This window comes from Chanos chanos, chromosome 9 (assembly GCF_902362185.1).
Source record: "Chanos chanos chromosome 9, fChaCha1.1, whole genome shotgun sequence".
Classification (NCBI taxonomy): Eukaryota; Metazoa; Chordata; class Actinopteri; order Gonorynchiformes; family Chanidae; genus Chanos; species Chanos chanos.
In genome coordinates, this window is record NC_044503.1 from 37,386,019 (window position 1) to 37,403,250 (window position 17,232).

At 37.6% G+C, this 17,232-nt stretch overlaps 1 protein-coding gene across 1 annotated transcript in view; it reads left to right on the forward strand.

Annotated features, from left to right (window-relative positions):
* The window catches only part of LOC115821741 (protein NLRC3-like), a 52,451-nt gene extending 46,830 nt beyond the window's left edge, over positions 1-5,621 (forward strand). Inside the window, exons 8-11 of the mRNA XM_030785538.1 lie at positions 4,456-4,556; positions 4,980-5,051; positions 5,360-5,431; positions 5,520-5,621. Coding sequence (XP_030641398.1) covers positions 4,456-4,556; positions 4,980-5,051; positions 5,360-5,431; positions 5,520-5,621 — 347 coding nt within the window. The remainder of the gene's footprint in view (positions 1-4,455; positions 4,557-4,979; positions 5,052-5,359; positions 5,432-5,519) is intronic.
* Positions 5,622-17,232: the final 11,611 nt, after the last annotated feature.

Consider the following 17,232-nt stretch of genomic DNA (forward strand, 5'->3'; position numbering starts at 1 on the left):
GAACTACATTTTTCTTTTCTTTTAGAGATATGTCTTCTGAATTGTGCATTGTGGGTAATATTAAGTTAAGTTGTTTCCTGTTGTTGTTAATGTTGTATGTGCTTTGCTTTATGAAGAACTGATGAATAGTGATTAGTAATTAGTGTATATATAAATGGCTTTTTACAGTAAAGACATTATAAAACCATCATAGCACAGATTTCTTCTTTATTTCATTCAATTTTTTAGATCTACAAACCGTAGTTAAAGTTTTGAACATTCACGTAATGGTTTGTGTACCTTTGAGTTCAGAGACTGTTTTCATTCATTCAGTCAGAGATGCTATGTCTATGGCTGAGAATAACCAATATTCTTATTCATGATCAGAGAACAGATTTGAAAAGCAGGTTTATGTGATGTTTGCGGTCGTGTTCTAAGTCTGGTCTTCATGTTTCTAGTGTTTTCTCTCTCCCTTGTGTCTCCTGGGTGCCCCCTCCCTGTCGTTTTGTGTCTGTGTGTGTGTGTGTGTGTGTGTGTGTGTGAGTGTGTGTGTGTGTCTGCATGGTGGGCGTGGCTCTTCCCTCTCTCTCCAGATTGCGGTTCATCTGCTCATCCACTCACCAGTGTATCCACCCTGGATTTCCACCCTTTTCTCCGTCGGATCGTTGACGCCCGCCCGCCAACCTCCATCTCATCTCCACCCTCAAAATCTACAATAAACCAACCTCACTTCATTCTAACGCTGAGTTTGTGTCCTGCGTTTGGGTTCTCACCGTTCATCTCAACAGTTTAATCAGAAACGCTGTATCATCGCTGTCAGATTAAACAAAATAACATATTAAAATAGGAGAATATCTCCACCGTTTCAACCGTCAAATTACAATATGTTTTTTAAAGTGAAAATTGATATTGTTTCATCATCAAAACTAGGCTTAAGGTTCAATGGCTCTGTTTACTCCATGTTTTCTCTCATTTTTATTCATTTTTTTCTCACAAAATTGTGCAATATTGCAATAAAACACCTCAATGTCTGTACTAGATTGAGTTGCAGTTCAGATTTCAGCAAACAGTCATTATCTGTCATGACTTTCTCCCAGGTGTCAGTGGACAGGACATCACTGTGTACTCTGGAGAAAGTGATGATGTCACTCTGCCCTGTCATAATGTGGAAAATACTGACTGCTCCTCAACTACATGGACATTCAGATATGAGGAAAATGCAGTTGTTGAAATCTTCCGTCACGGGAAGATCATAGAAGAAAACACACGGAGAGCTGACAGACTGAATCTGGGGGCTGACTGCTCTCTCCAGATTACTAAAGTCAGACAGAGAGATGCTGGAGTCTACACTTGTCGACAGTTTCTGAGAGAAAACGGAGCAAGACTTAAAGATGTCCGTGTGTATCTCCATGTTCTAGAGAGTGAGTGTTTCCTGTGTCATTAATGTGATCATAATGCTTTCAGTGTAAATACACGTTATCATCATCATCATCATCATCATCATCATCATGTAAACACACACAGCACTTTTAAATCGCCCTTCATTAAAATAACTGATGTAAAGTTTGTGTCATTTGTCATTTGTGTCTTTTCCATCTCTGCTATAGTTCGTTCAAATGTAAGAAAGACTGAAATGAAGTCAGGCAGCACTGTGAATCTCTACTGTCTCCTGAACACTGAGCATGGAGATTGTGGACCTGGAAAACCATTTGATGGAATGAATCTAATCTGGGTGAATGAGGCAGGAACTGATCTCAGTTTAACAGACTCCATATCATACATCTCACCCTCCAATCACTGCCCCAGTGTTCTGATTGTGACACTCCAGCACCAAGACAACAACAGGAAGTGGACATGTCAACTGACTGATAGAGGAGAAGTTAAAACCTCAGTCAGTTACATCACCACATGGACAGGTAGGAAATGACCCATCAAAACCATTTCATTATTACAGTCTACAAACAACACACACACGACATAAAACACTGTAATCCTCAAGATCATAGTGTTGGTATGAGAAATGGACTGTATACACAGTGGATGTGAGTGCGTCTTAGTTCTTTATCTTAAATGTGTAAAATGAACCAGAGTACAGTCAGTGTTAAACAAAAGACAGAGCAGTTAGAGAGAAACAGAGCTGGTTTCGGGCTTGTTTATTATTATTTTGATCTAAGCCAGTTTTCTGGTTTTGTGGGTGTTTGAATGAAGAAAGGTCTGACACAGAGTAGTATATTACTCACAGGGCCCATCAGAGGACCTGAGCAGAGACCTCAGAGTTTTATCTGCAGTTTGAGGAGATGAGTGTGAAAGAAGAATAACACAGGTTAAAAAACAGGTGGAACAAATGGTTTTACACCTAAAGACCCTCCCTCTCTTCTCCCATGATTAGAAAGGAATGCTTGACTTCATTCCTGATTGGCTGAGATTTTAATGATCCACCAATGTAATAAAAAAGCAGTTTGTAACACAACATCCCCAGATACTGAGGTTCAGATTAATAAGTGTCCAGAAGATTAATATCAGTCCAGAATCATACCCTGCAATTGCCACAGAAACAATTAAGCCCAAGAATGCTGTTTATAATTTCTAGTTGTCAAATTGAACATCTTTTATGTTACAGTCATTAGACATCTTCACACTATAATGTTTGTTCTTTGTTAAAAGGTCTCCATATTATTGTTCAGTTTATAACAGCGACATTCAGTTTCAGTCAGATAGTTTTTGTTTCTTTTTTTCTTGAGTTGCTGAGAAACATTTTATCAGGAAATACTTGAATAAATAACCTGAAGTGCATTTTAACTTCATCCCTTATCTGTAAAATGTTTATCAGCCCCTGAAGTTCTACCACCAGTGATCCCAGTGACCACCAGTTCACCTGTGATAACTACCCAAAGTAAGATCTCAACACACCCAGTATCATATCAGAGCACTCTCACCTCAGTGTTAAACACAGCTGGTAGAGTCTTTCACTGATGATAGTGATCTGAATCACTCTGATGCTGCTCTTGAACTAAAATGTGTTACTGAAAGAAACCAATCAATATTATCATTTTAGCAATGAAATTCTGTTATACTGTTAACTGTCTTTTAATCTATTTATTTTACATTGCAAACAATGCACAACTGAGAAGATCTCTGTCTCTCTCTCTCTCTCTCTCTCTCTCTCTCTCTCTCAGAGTCTCTGATTATTGGTGTTGCCACTGGATTTGCTGCTCTCCTCCTTGTTGTAGTCCTACTGTTACTCATCAGAAAAACCAGTGAGTTCTCAGTTTGATAAAACAATTTACATTTCACAATGAGTTGCTCCGTTTATACAGAATTTAATTCAGTCAGGATCCTGCCAGTGATCAGAAATACTTAGTGTAAGAAAAGTCATGAGTAAGTTTTCTACATGGTTCTTCACCTGAATGACTGCAGCGTACACAAACAATAATCATGAAAAATGACAAACAGCTAAACAATATGCAAACAAGAAGACCACATTACTAGTGACACAGTAGAGATTCACTGACCTTTATAATGTGACCAAGCCAACATGTTTTAGCTCTGTCTCTCTCCAGCATCAGACACAACTAACAACACCTCTGTGTCATCAAACCCATTTCAGGTCTAAAATCCAAGATTTCTGACCATAGCACCCACATCTCTCCACCCAAACCCTAATAAATCCACAAAGTCCTTCAACAACATGCAGGCAGCCCTAAGATCCAGTCAAGAGTGTGGCTGGCTAGAGAGGGCAGTGAGTAGACTTGTCCCACCAGGGCCCTGATCTGGAAGAACTGATGAAGTCGTTTAGATGAGTGATCCTAAAACAACGTGGTGTTCAGTTGATGTGTTTCTTTGCATTTTCAGTGGCGTCTCTGGCACAGAAAGCCTGGTGGGCACCATAAACTGGACATTCTTAAATGCTTAACATGGAAAGAGTTAACATGGTTTAATCTTCCATCCCTGAGATCAGTGATTACCAAATTTCTTTCTGACATCTCTTGTCATAAACAAGAGATGGCCAATAGATGCAGTTATGGTCTTATCAACCACTCTTAACCAATCTATGATCACCACTTTTCCTGCATACTGCAGCTAGGTTTGGGTCTGTTGGTGAGGCATCCATTGGCTGAATGAGGTCCTCCTTCGGGGGGGGGGGGGTTGTGATCAACATTGATCACAACTCTGTTTTGAGTACAACACTGTTCCACCAGCAGAATTCTCTATGTCTGGTCACAACGGCAAATGTATCATCCATAAATATCAGCGTGGGTGAAATATGTTACCCTCAGGTGGAGGAGAGCAGCTGTTTTTGTTGTTGTTGACAACACTGTTTAGATCAAGAACTGCAAGCAACATCTCACAGGAGAGATTCCACTGGGACCAGGGTGTGATAGGGTTTCCAGGCCTGACCAGAAAAGCTGGCCCAGAGGGTAGAGAGTTTAGAGAAAGTGCAGCTGTATTTGACAACTAGTATTTGTTGATTTCTAGTTGTTAAGAGCAGTGTTTACAAATCCATCGGCTGTGAGGGCATGGAGAAGCCAGTGTTTTTCTTCAGTCAGCAGAGGGCGTCATGCTCACACCTGAAACTGGTAAAATGTTACAAATATTTAAACTAGTCACTGATGGAAAGGCACAATGGAAAGGCCCTGATCATTCAGTGTGATTTTTGGGGTCACTATAGACTAATTGATGAGAAGCTCATTTTGGGGAATTATGTAATGGTGAACAATACTAACTCAATGTGATAGGACACCACAGTAACTCTATTGAAATGACTGCAGAATGTTGTTGGATTGTGTTTCAGAGAGAACTCAGAGACCCATGGTGATTCTCCTCATACAGACTCCACTGAGTTAACAACTGTTCACATAAATATTACTTTAATAATGTACAAACAACATATTCACTCAGATAATGTTCTAACATTCACATGTTAAAGAGAGTAAATGTTTGTGATGATGTTGTTGTGTTGTAAGACTCTGTGTTTCCTCCTCTCTGTGGTTTGTGTGTAGAGTGAAAGTGCAGATGCTGTCACCTATGAAACAATCAATCATTATGATCAGGTGTCCCCCACTGACAATAATGTGAGATATGAATTATTATAATTATGTTATAGAGTAATATGTTTTATCATCAATTTAATTTATAATGTGATCATAAAGATGTTGTTTACTGGTTTACACCAAATCCAATAATTTATAGAAATAAACTATAATCCAGTTAACAAATGAATAAATAAACAAATAAATAAATGAATAAATAAATACACAAATAAATGACTGAATGTAAAACATGGTGCTAGTCCTGTTGACATTTTTAACTCTGGTCAAGTTCCAGTCTTCAGTGTTTGTCACATCTGATTTAACCTCTTTTTTTTTTTTCTTTAAATCAGAAACAAGACACAGGAACTGTGACCTACACTGAAGTTTCTAGAATCAACAAAACACACAACAAACCACACAAGGTGAGTACATATGGGATTTGGACCTGTGGTTCTGTCTCATAAAGAGATGATCTCTGTAATAATCTGTATCATGTCCATTCACAACCAGCCTGAGGACAGTGTGACATACGCCACCATCAGGACGACTGAAGAACTGCAGCAGGGTGCAGACAGCCAAGACCCCAGCAACCTCTATGCATGTGTCAATTAGAACAACTGTCAGCATGTGTTGATGTGGGATGTTCAGTCATTAGACATGTGAAATATGATATTGCTCTATAGACACCACTCTCATCAAAGCATGTCTCATTCATGTGAATCAAAAGTCATTTCTGAAAATATTCAGTGGAGGTCATATTGTCATTTCATAAGGTGTCAGTGCTAAGATCATGTTGTTTTTTTAATGCTTCAGCATTTGCTTGTGTGTGAAATGAGTTAAGGACAGCACTTTTTCAGTCATGTGGCCAATGTCTGTATTGTATGGTTTATGGTCAGTGTGTATGTAATATGGTTTATGGTCAATGTATGTTACGTGGTTTGTGGTTTATGTGTGTGTGTGTGTGTGTGTGTGTGTGTGTCTGTGTGATTATGGTTATGGTTAGTTTGTGTGTATGTGTTTGTTATGTGGCTTATGGTCAGTTTGTACATGTAATATGGTTTATGGAAAACAACATGTATCACGTGACTCTTATGTAACTTTTGGGCTACATGGATTATTAAGCTGCAAGATATTATTTCATTTTTCAAAAATACATTTTAGAAACCATGCTTTGTCTTAAATATTACTGTAAAACATTTTGCCTCTCATGAGTTGTCAGATCAAATCTAGTTCTGTCCAAATAATGTCAGTCTTTCATTCTCCAGTGGTCTGTTCTTTTAGAAATGTACGTGCATTTTTCATGTGACTGTAAATGATTTGTGTATATGATTTCTGAGATATGACTATGGATTTTTAGCTCTCTTCATATGTGAACTATTTGTGTTGTCCATATGTAAAGACTCCTTCAAAAATGATGTCATTAGTAGAAATGAATGGACCTTCCTCCTGTCTCACTGTATGCAGTGACCAGGCCAACTCAGAGTTATACTGTCATCATACAGCTAAATGCAGTCTAACTATGGCTCCTCTCACACCTTGTGGTGTATGCAAGCATTGCATATAAAACATAATGACCTTTTTACCATGGTATGGCAGTGTTATCACCGTTTACTAAGATAACAGTGGCTATAAAACCCAGTAGAAGACAGCATGCAATGAAATTTAACAAACTAAATTTCTGAATGAATTCTCTTACTGTCTCCACCTTTCCATTTTTAGATTGAATGAACAGTATTTTAAAACATTTAGTCCACAGTCAGAGCAGTGTGAATGAAGGAACATTTAGTCCACAGTCAGAGCAGTGTGAATGAAGGAGTATTTAGTCCACAGTCAGAGCAGTGTGAATGAAGGAGTATTTAGTTCACAGTCAGAGCAGTGTGAATGAAGGAACATTTAGTCCACAGTCAGAGCAGTGTGAATGAAGGAGTATTTAGTCCACAGTCAGAGCAGTGTGAATGAAGGAGTATTTAGTCCACAGTCAGAGCAGTGTGAATGAAGGAGTATTTAGTCCACAGTCAGAGCAGTGTGAATGAAGGAGTATTTAGTCCACAGTCAGAGCAGTGTGAATGAAGGAGTATTTAGTCCACAGTCAGAGCAGTGTGAATGAAGGAGTATTTAGTCCACAGTCAGAGCAGTGTGAATGAAGGAGTATTGAGTCCACAGTCAGAGCAGTGTGAATGAAGGAGTATTTAGTCCACAGTCAGAGCAGTGTGAATGAAGGAGTATTTAGTTCACAGTCAGAGCAGTGTGAATGAAGGAGTATTTAGTCCACAGTCAGAGCAGTGTGAATGAAGGAGTATTTAGTCCACAGTCAGAGCAGTGTGAATGAAGGAGTATTTAGTTCACAGTCAGAGCAGTGTGAATGAAGGAGTATTTAGTCCACAGTCAGAGCAGTGTGAATGAAGGAGTATTTAGTCCACAGTCAGAGCAGTGTGAATGAAGGAGTATTTAGTCCACAGTCAGAGCAGTGTGAATGAAGGAGTATTTAGTTCACAGTCAGAGCAGTGTGAATGAAGGAGTATTTAGTCCACAGTCAGAGCAGTGTGAATGAAGGAGTATTTAGTCCACAGTCAGAGCAGTGTGAATGAAGGAGTATTCTGTCCACAGTCAGAGCAGGGTGAATGAAGGAGTATTTAGTCCACAGTCAGAGCAGTGTGAATGAAGGAGAGGAGGGAAAAGGAAGAGAAAAGATTCAGACTGTGGGAATGGTGCAGGGAATCCTCTGTGGGTGTGAGTTGTGTGCTCCCACCAACAACCACAAAACCACAACACTACTTTCCAAAAGAGGGTTTATTCCATATTCTAAAGTAGATGTAAAAGCTGTACAGTCTTTAAGCAAAGGGACTGATTGGGTTTAGGGGGTTGATTGAGTGTTAGGGTTTGGGGTCAGATGAGGTAAAACTACTATAACAGCTCTGTGATGACTAAAATGATTTTCATTTTTATTTCAGCTCATGTCTTGAAGCTATATGACAACCTGGTCACCTGATACTGCTTTTCAAACAACAGGGAACAGGTTCTTGAAGCGGTTCTGTTAGGGATTCTTTGAACCTCAGTGCCATCCAGCGAACCAGCCCACGTTTCCCCAGGTTTTGAGCGAAACGATACACCATCGACGGAGGGCATTGCACAAGGCACAACGGAAGTAAAGAACGGTTCACACTAGAAAAACCAGCTATCTTTTGGTTCCAGCTGGGAACCAACTTTTCCAGTTCCAAACCAATTTATTTTTGGGCAAAATGCTCTGAACAGAACCCGTTCCCTGTTGGTGGGAAAGGGGTGTGAGTGGAGAAGTGGAAAATAAAAGAGCAGTAAAAACCCAATGAAAAATAATTTATTCAACACAAAAAAGAGTATTAATTATGGTTTGTAATATGACTATGCCGACAAGATTTCAACTGAACTTTGATCTGGATTTTTACTGGCCTTTGAACTGAACATAAACAGCAGCTCCAATGATCACAGGCAGCACCATCAGGATGGAGAAGATGATTAATCTGACAATTCACTCTGTAACACACACATTCAGACATACTATTGTTACCTTCCCATTTTTGTCTAGGGGTGGTAAGAGAATGCAAAAATAAATAAATAGGTAGATAAATAAATAAATAAATAAATAAATAAATGTGTAAACAATTGTATTTATTTTATTTATTCATTCAACTTAAGTGAAACACAGGAAGCATCAACCAAATGAAAAAAAAAGCCTTCAGGAGGAAGAAAAACCAGAACAATAAACAATACACAAACCAAATTTAGCCACTGTTTGTGAAATCTGACTTCCCTAGCTGCAAAAAGAAAAGAAAATTAAAAACAGAAACTAACCTCACTCCCTAACTAACCAAAACCAGGAGAAAACAGCTTAAAACAAAAAGGCCCCCAACCTCCCTACGAAGCTTCCCAGGCTATTTACAAATGTATGTACAATATTTTTGTGTACTGTTATATAAAATAGCAAAATACGTTAAAAGTGTATTTGAAATGTTTGAGGTGTTTGGAACTGTTTGCAGTTTGGAACAGTTTGGAACTGTATTCATCTCATATGTGTTCATTATAATGGCTCGAATGCTGTTCAAATTTGAAAGTGTTTTCATTTCATAAATGCTCATTTCAATGTTAGTAGAACTGTTAAAACTAGTTTTCTTTGGATAGAAAATGGGGAAATGATACATGATTGGTTAAAACATGGGGAAACGATACATGACTGGTTAAAACTGGCCTATCGTTTGACTGTACTAATTTACGTAGAGGTGTCTGGTTAATGAGAAAGTTCGAGAAGTAATTGAGTGGGTGAGAAGGGAATGCGAGTGAACGGCGAGAGAAAATAAATGTAGAAAGAATGTTTGAGTGGTGTGGAGTAAACCAAAAAGTTTTCTCTCAAGTAAAGCCGAGGTTTTACAAGGCAACATTCGTGCTGACGGTGTCAATTTATGTTCATTCCGGTGTCCGTTTGCTTTCCGGGACAGTTTTGGATGTGGTGTCGAAATTGGGAGAGTTCGTGTGCTCACCATATTGTGGAGTAATAGCGCTTCTACAGTTGACTTTTCTCGGACTTTGACAAGGGCGACTTCATACTGAGATTTCAGCGCGGACAAATCATCACATTGTTGGTAAACTGATTCATATGCGTGGTTAGGTAAATGCACATCAGGTTGTCGCTGAGTGCAAGTTATTTTAGTGGGTTTATAATGGAAGTCTAATTGGTTTCATTTGTGGGACACAGTATTCAACAGTTATATCTTTGAGGGTTAACTCAAAGTGGGGGCTCACATTTTTAGTAGTAGATAAAGCAATGGAGCATTAATCATAGCCATCTCCATGTAGGCTATCCCAGGCCTCTTTGACACCCCGGCAAGACTTTAAGCCCTAGACGTATATCTTGCTGGTAGATCCTACATAAGCTCCCCCCGTACAGTGTATGGTTTAGAGTGGTAGTGGGCCGACACCATAACAACATGTTTAAGAACAAAAACTCAAATCAGCTTAGTGGGAGGGCCACACAAGGTTTGAAATATGCCCTCCCCCGTTTCCATGGAGCTTAATGACCTGCTGACAGGAAAGAGGAAGGAGCAAAGAGAAACACAGAGAGAGAGAACACAACACAACACAGTACAACAGCAACTAACAGTATACATCTCCCAGACAATAATAAATGTACAAAACATCCATAGATGTAATGAGTAACATTAGCTACTAAACAAAACAAACACCAAATAAATAGATAAATATGTCTTAGGACATAACAGTTCTCAACTCTCGTCAGTGGTATACACCTATATCTCTTTCACAACAGGGAGACAGAGTTACCAGAGACCCCAAACAGGAAAAAAAAGAAAAAGTTTAGAAGAGGCTGAATGCAAGCGCATGCCAAAAGTTTCTTTATTTAAATCAAACTAAATTTCAAAGACTTACAAAATCACGATTTGAGAGTTCAGGTGAACAGAAAAACCACTGTGACACAGGGTAAGCACCAAATAAAGCCAGACAAAGAAACAGGGAAAACCAAGGAGTATTTATACAAAACTAAACGATGTTAAACCAATTAAAGACAGATCTAGTCAATAATTAACTAAGAGAACTAAACCAAAAACCAGGAAGAAACAGAAATAAATCAAAAAACAGGACTGAATCAAAAAAACAAGTACACATAAAAAAGAACCAAAACTGACCACTAGAGGGGGAAAAACGAAAAAACCAAGGAACAGGAAGGAGCAGGGCATGACACACAATAAACTTTTTACGTTAAAACATGATTCTGATCCGTTTCTCTTTTTCTGGTGTGGCAGCTGCAGTACCATTATGAGGCTGTTTCTGGTGTTCAGAGCTTTGGCCTGATGTGGCTGAGACCGCCCTCCTCCATGCAAATCAATGAGGGGGCGTGGTCATTTAGCATATTGGCCATATATTTAGTTTTCAAATCCTAGAATTTATATTTAACATTTAACCTTTACATTTATATTTAACATTTCCCTGTTACATTTAACATTTATATATATATATATATATATATAAATATATATATTATATATTATTTTATAGTTTTGCTTTAATGCAGATCATTACTCCTGGAAATGGTATTGCAACATTTTACATGAATTTCTTTCTAAATGTTTAAAAAAAGGTGACGGTTGAAAATTGTAGTGCAAATTTTTCAATTGGCAGTTCTGAATGTGCAGAAGCTGAGCAGGAAAACAGAAGGTGCAACTTTTTACAAATGTCTCCCCCTACCCTCTATCCTGCGTATGTGACAAACAATAAGGGACTAGCAGTACCTAAAAGTCAGCCATATTCCTTGATTCACAGTACTTCTAACCAGTGTGTCAATGGGACGCCTGTCTCCTTGAGAAATATCACTTGCAGAAGGAGAGTTTTTCATCCAGAATTAAAGTGGAGATGACATTTGTTTTAGCGGCGATGTTATTTATAAATGTGTGCCACTCTAGGGTTCTTTGTTTGGCTATCTGCCGAGACGGAATTCTCATTGGGCCTAAGTGATCAGGGCAATACTTTCCGGAAGTCTGAAAGAGAAAGCAAAAGTAAATATTGCTCTGTTCCCAGCACCATTTTCAACAGAAGATTAACTTTGAGTGAAATGAGATTTATTTAGTGCGACGTTGTGAATTATTGTGGTAAGTATTTAAAAATTGTTGTATTACATGTTCCTAAAACGATGTTAACAGCATGATCCACTAAATCATTGCACATAAGGTCAACTGATCAAAACTATGGCCAGTGAAGGAAGGGATGCGGAACATACGAATAAACTTCGAATTGAACACACTTAATCACTTAAACTATAAAAACTGAAATTTATATATATAAAAAAACATACTGATGTTTTTGTGCCCTTCTTGTCCGTAAACCGGCCGTTAAAGTGATGATATATGAGTTTAAGAAAGTTATTTCTCAACCATTCATTGAGCGATGAGGAAAAATGCTTCTCATTTCCTGTTTGGATTATCTGATTAATTTGACGAATTTGTAGTTAGGAAGCAACATATCAACCACAAAGAAATTTCTCGAGGTCAGAGGAAGTATTCTTTTATAAGAACGCTTTAATGTTAAATCTATTTTGTTTTTTAATTAACCTCTGAATCAGTTAACACTTATGTAGTGTAGACTGTGTACCTTCACATAATTCCAAAGACACTCACACATCAGGATTATAAGAAACATTTAAAACCTGTTCAAGAAGCATTTTATGATTTTAATTAGCTTCAGTAACCTGTACATTGTTATTCGCACAGATTATCATTACACTGTACAGTGTTTGCAGTCAGTAAAATAAGACATAAAATTCACTCCTTGTTGAATCATGCGTACACTGACCAGCAGGTGGCGACACTGTAACAGAGTTCAGAAACTCTTTTCCACATCTGATTGTGAGATCTGTTTGCAGATCAAAACATATGATTGTGTATTTATACTGCAGTGTGTATGCATGTGCTCGTGTGTGTGTGTGTATGAACGTATGATTGTGTATATAAACTTGTGTGTGTGTGTGTGTGTAGCACTCAGATGCACTGTGCACATGCTCCTGATCCAAATGGATTTTTTTGATACAAAAACCTAAATGACACAAATCTGACAGGAAGCCAGTTGTCTGGTTGTCTCTCAGATCACTCTGACAGTGTCTCCATACGATGAAACAGCTCAATCCAACACTGACTGTGTGTGTAAGAGCAGAAAGAGATCAATCCAACACTGACTGTGTGTGTAAGAGCAGAAAGAGATCAATCCAACACTGACTGTGTGTGTAAGAGCAGAAAGAGATCAATCCAACACTGATTGTGTGTGTAAGAGCAGAGAGTCATAAATCCAACACTGATTGTGTGTGTAAGAGCAGAAGGAGATCAGTGTGATGTGTATATGGTTAATGTTAATATGCACATGGTAAACTGTAATATTAACATTAACCATATGCATATCGTAAACTATAATATTAATATTAACCATATGCCCATAGTAAACTATAATATTAACATTAACCATGTGCATATAGTTAAATATAATATTAACATTAACCATGTGCATATAGTTAATTATAATATTAATATTAACCATATACACATAGTAAACTATAATATTAACAATAACCACATACACATAGTAAATTATAATATTAACATTAACCATATACACATAGCAAACTGTAATATTAATATTAACCATATGCATATAGTAAACTATAATATCAACATTAACCATATACACATAGTAAACTATAATATTAACATAAACCATATACACATAGCAAACTGTAATATTAATATTAACCATATGCATATAGTAAACTATAATGTTAACATTAACCATATACACATAGCAAACTATAATATTAACATTAACTATATACACATAGTAAACTGTAATATTAACATCAACCATATACACATAGAAAACTGTAATATTAACATTAACCATATACACATAGTAAACTATAATATTAACATTAAGCACATACACATAGCAAACTATAATATTAACATTAACCATATACACATAGTAAACTGTAATATTAACATTAACCATATACACATAGTAAACTGTAATATTAACATTAACCATATACACATAGTAAACTATAATATTAACATTAAGCACATACACATAGTAAACTATAGTATTAATATTAATCATATACACATAGTAAACTATAATATTAACATTAACCATATGCACGTAGCTGAGTGTGGTTTGTGATGTGTCTGTTTTTGTTTCTCCACAGAACGATAAGTGACGTGTGGGTTTGTGAGGAGGAGATCAGTGCCTGTAGAGTCTGTGTGAAGGAGGTGAAGAGGAGAACGCTGAATGTAAAATGAGTCTCATAACAGACAGTGAGGAGGAGGGCCCTGTCTCTAAAAGGAGTGGCCATGGAGACACAGAGGTGGGGGACACTGTTGACTACAGGACACAGAGACCAGGATCTCCAGTACCCAGCTGTGTGTCTATGAAGAGTGACAGATCCCTGCCTGAACCTATAGACTTCAGCAGAGAACCAGTCCCCTCTGAGTCACAGTGAGTGACTGTATTTATACTGTATTAACTATATGTATAATATAAATTGATATTAACACTATGTATAGCATATCTAGTGTTTGTGTGTGTGTATGGGGGATGTTGGGGGGGCTGACCTTAAAAAGTTTTTTATTTTATTTTATTTTATTTTATTTTATGTTATTTATTTAACAGGGACAATAGACAGTTAGTAACTGTCCCAGAATTAAAGCTAAATTTCATCTGCAGTCCCTGGGCAGGCGATACAAAGACATGCAAATTTTACAGAACAGTTTACAGCAGAGTTAGAATTGCAGTGTCCAATACATGAACATAATAAAATACAACACATAAAGAAGTGCACTATGCTTGGTATCATGCAGACACTAGTGGTCACATGATTGGTTTGATTTCAGCCATAATTTTAGTTGTAATTTAAAACTGGTAAATTTAAACTTTCTCTGATACTGCAGGAATAGAGTTTCAAATGTTTGTCGCTCTAATGGAAAAAGCTGATCGACCAAACTCAGAGCACCCGTGTTGCACTACACAGTTACCTCTGCTGGAGGCTCTTATTTGCCTGATGTTGTCACAGCGAAACAAATTCTTTCAGAGGAGGAAGAGTAAGATTATGGATAATTTTGTACATTAAACGGATGTCTGCATAGTTGACAAAATGATCTAAGGTCAGAAGGTTATACTTAGAAATGATATGACAGTGATGATACCTAACTGGCTTTTTGTCCAGTACTTTCAGGGTGTATTTGTACAAACTGTACATCAGCTTGAGAATGGTTTTTCCCCCCTGGGATCGAGTAGTGATACAGTATGACAAGTGTGGAAAAATCATAGAGTGTGTGCACAACTTGGCAGCATCTGCTTATAGTTGATTCCTAATAAATTTAAAATTTCTACTGTTCAGTTTGGCTGTACTAATTACCTTTTTCACTTACTTTTCAAAGGTCAGATGTGAATCAATGATTATTAATTATCAATAATTAATAATTAAAGATGTTTAATACCTGAAACGATTTGGAGCTTTTCACCCTTAACAAAAATATCAGGATTATGGACCTCCTTCTTGCTGATTGAGAAATACATGCATGTGGTCTTGCTAATGTTTAAAGTAAGACAAGACTGTGTAAGCCAGCCAGAGATACTAGACATGGCTGCTGTTAACTTATGGGTCACCTGCTGTCTTGTTCTGGCATGTACATAAATATCAGTGCCGTCTGCATGCATCTGGGTCATCAACATATAAGTTAAAGAGCAGGGGTCCCAGGACAGATGCCTGTGGGACACCAGTAGAGCAGTCAAGTGATGAGGAGAGTTTTGTTCCAACTCCTGTACATTGCTTTCTCATGTAAGATATGACTCCATCCATTTCACAATTGCAATTGCAGTAAGTTTGTATGTTGTCTACTTAAGGTCTGGCACTGACTGTGACCAGCAGAGGGCAGCCATTCACAGTCTTCTGTTTTATTCAATGATATATTGTTAATTAAACACAAACACACACACACACACACACACACACACTTTATGTCAGTAACATAAAGAGAGTAACTGTTATGCCTGACAGATGAGGAGTTTATTGGGAAGTTCAGTTTTTAGGACAGATAGGAGTGAATCTGAACAGAAACAAACAAATTAACATGGCCACCAAACACTGTATATTTGGTCTCCATACACACTCCTGTTTGTGACTCTGTGTGTGTGTGTGTGTGTGTGTGTGTGTGTTCGTCTGTAGAATGAGTCAGTCTGGACAGTGTGAGGAGGAGGATCCTGTTGACTACAGGACACAGAGACCAGGATCTCCAGTACCCAGCTGTGTGTCTATGAAGAGTGACGGATCCATGAATCTACCTCAACTGTTCAGCAGAGAACCAGTCCCCTCTGAGTCACAGTGAGTGACTGTATTTATACTGTATTAACTGTATTTGTAATATAAATTGATATTAACACTGTGTATAATATATTCAAACTGATAATGTCAGTGTGTATAAACACAGTTAAAGAGAGATCACACAGGTTACAGTGAGATGTGTGAATATTTTCATTCAGATATTTGGAATCAAAGAGAGTGAAACTAAAACACAGACAAAATGCTGTTCATATGTTGTAGTTCTTGGCTGTTATGAAGCCAAACATTGATATGATCAAATGAAGTGGTCACCAAACAACAGGAAATGTCTCACACTGATTCAGTCACTTTACCTGTAAACTCCTCAATGATTTTCAGATGATTTTTCAGAAGATGATTCCTTATTGTCACTCTGTCACATTCACCAGTGTTTATGACATAAGATATGTTGTATATTATACACTGACTTACCTGCTCAATTCTCCCAGACCTCAGTACATACTCAGTACACACCATTCAAATCATTCTCATCCAACAAGGACACAGTTCACACTGCAAGAACAACCATCAAAACTGTGGAGAAAGATTTAAATAACAATTATTTGGATGATGTAGTGTTTTAATCAGCATTAACACTGATCAAAGGTTCATTTTCTGTCTTAAATTCTGTGTCACTGATAAAACTGCCTCATCATCCATCATTAAACACAACACAGATTAGTTTAAATATATCAGTTAAGCACAGGCTGAAGTGACCAATAGAGAACTAAACACAACACAGTTTAGTCTAATTGTATCAGTTTAAAAACAGAGTGTAAAGTGACAGTACATTAGTCATTTTTAAAGAAAGTCAAGGGGAGGGAGTCCTGTCTGATCAGCCCAACTATTCATAACCGCTCGCATATATCCATTATTAATAGTTTCATTAGTTTCCTTTATAAATGTTATATTGTCTTATATCAGTTAGAAATGAAAACAGAAACATGTACATACAGTTTGTTTGTCCTGTTTGGTTTCCATTAGTGAAACTCTCCCATTCCCCTCTGATCGATCAGCTCCACTCTCTGAATGATTAAACACTGTGTAGTGGGAATTCTTCACCAGCTGTCAATCATTATTGTTACACTTCATCACTATCATCCCAACTGTATATGAGCCCTAAACTCAACTACAAGGCTGATGAGAAGGGTTCAGCCTGCCAGCCTTGATGGAGTCATATGTCTCCCAAAGAAAATATCTGTCAAATATGGAAACTCATGTCTGATCCAGGATCAGTCCAGGTGTGGCCTGTGTCAGCAGGTATTTCTAACTAATCTCTCTCTCTCTCTCTCTCTCTCTCTCTCTCACTCTTGACAGTGT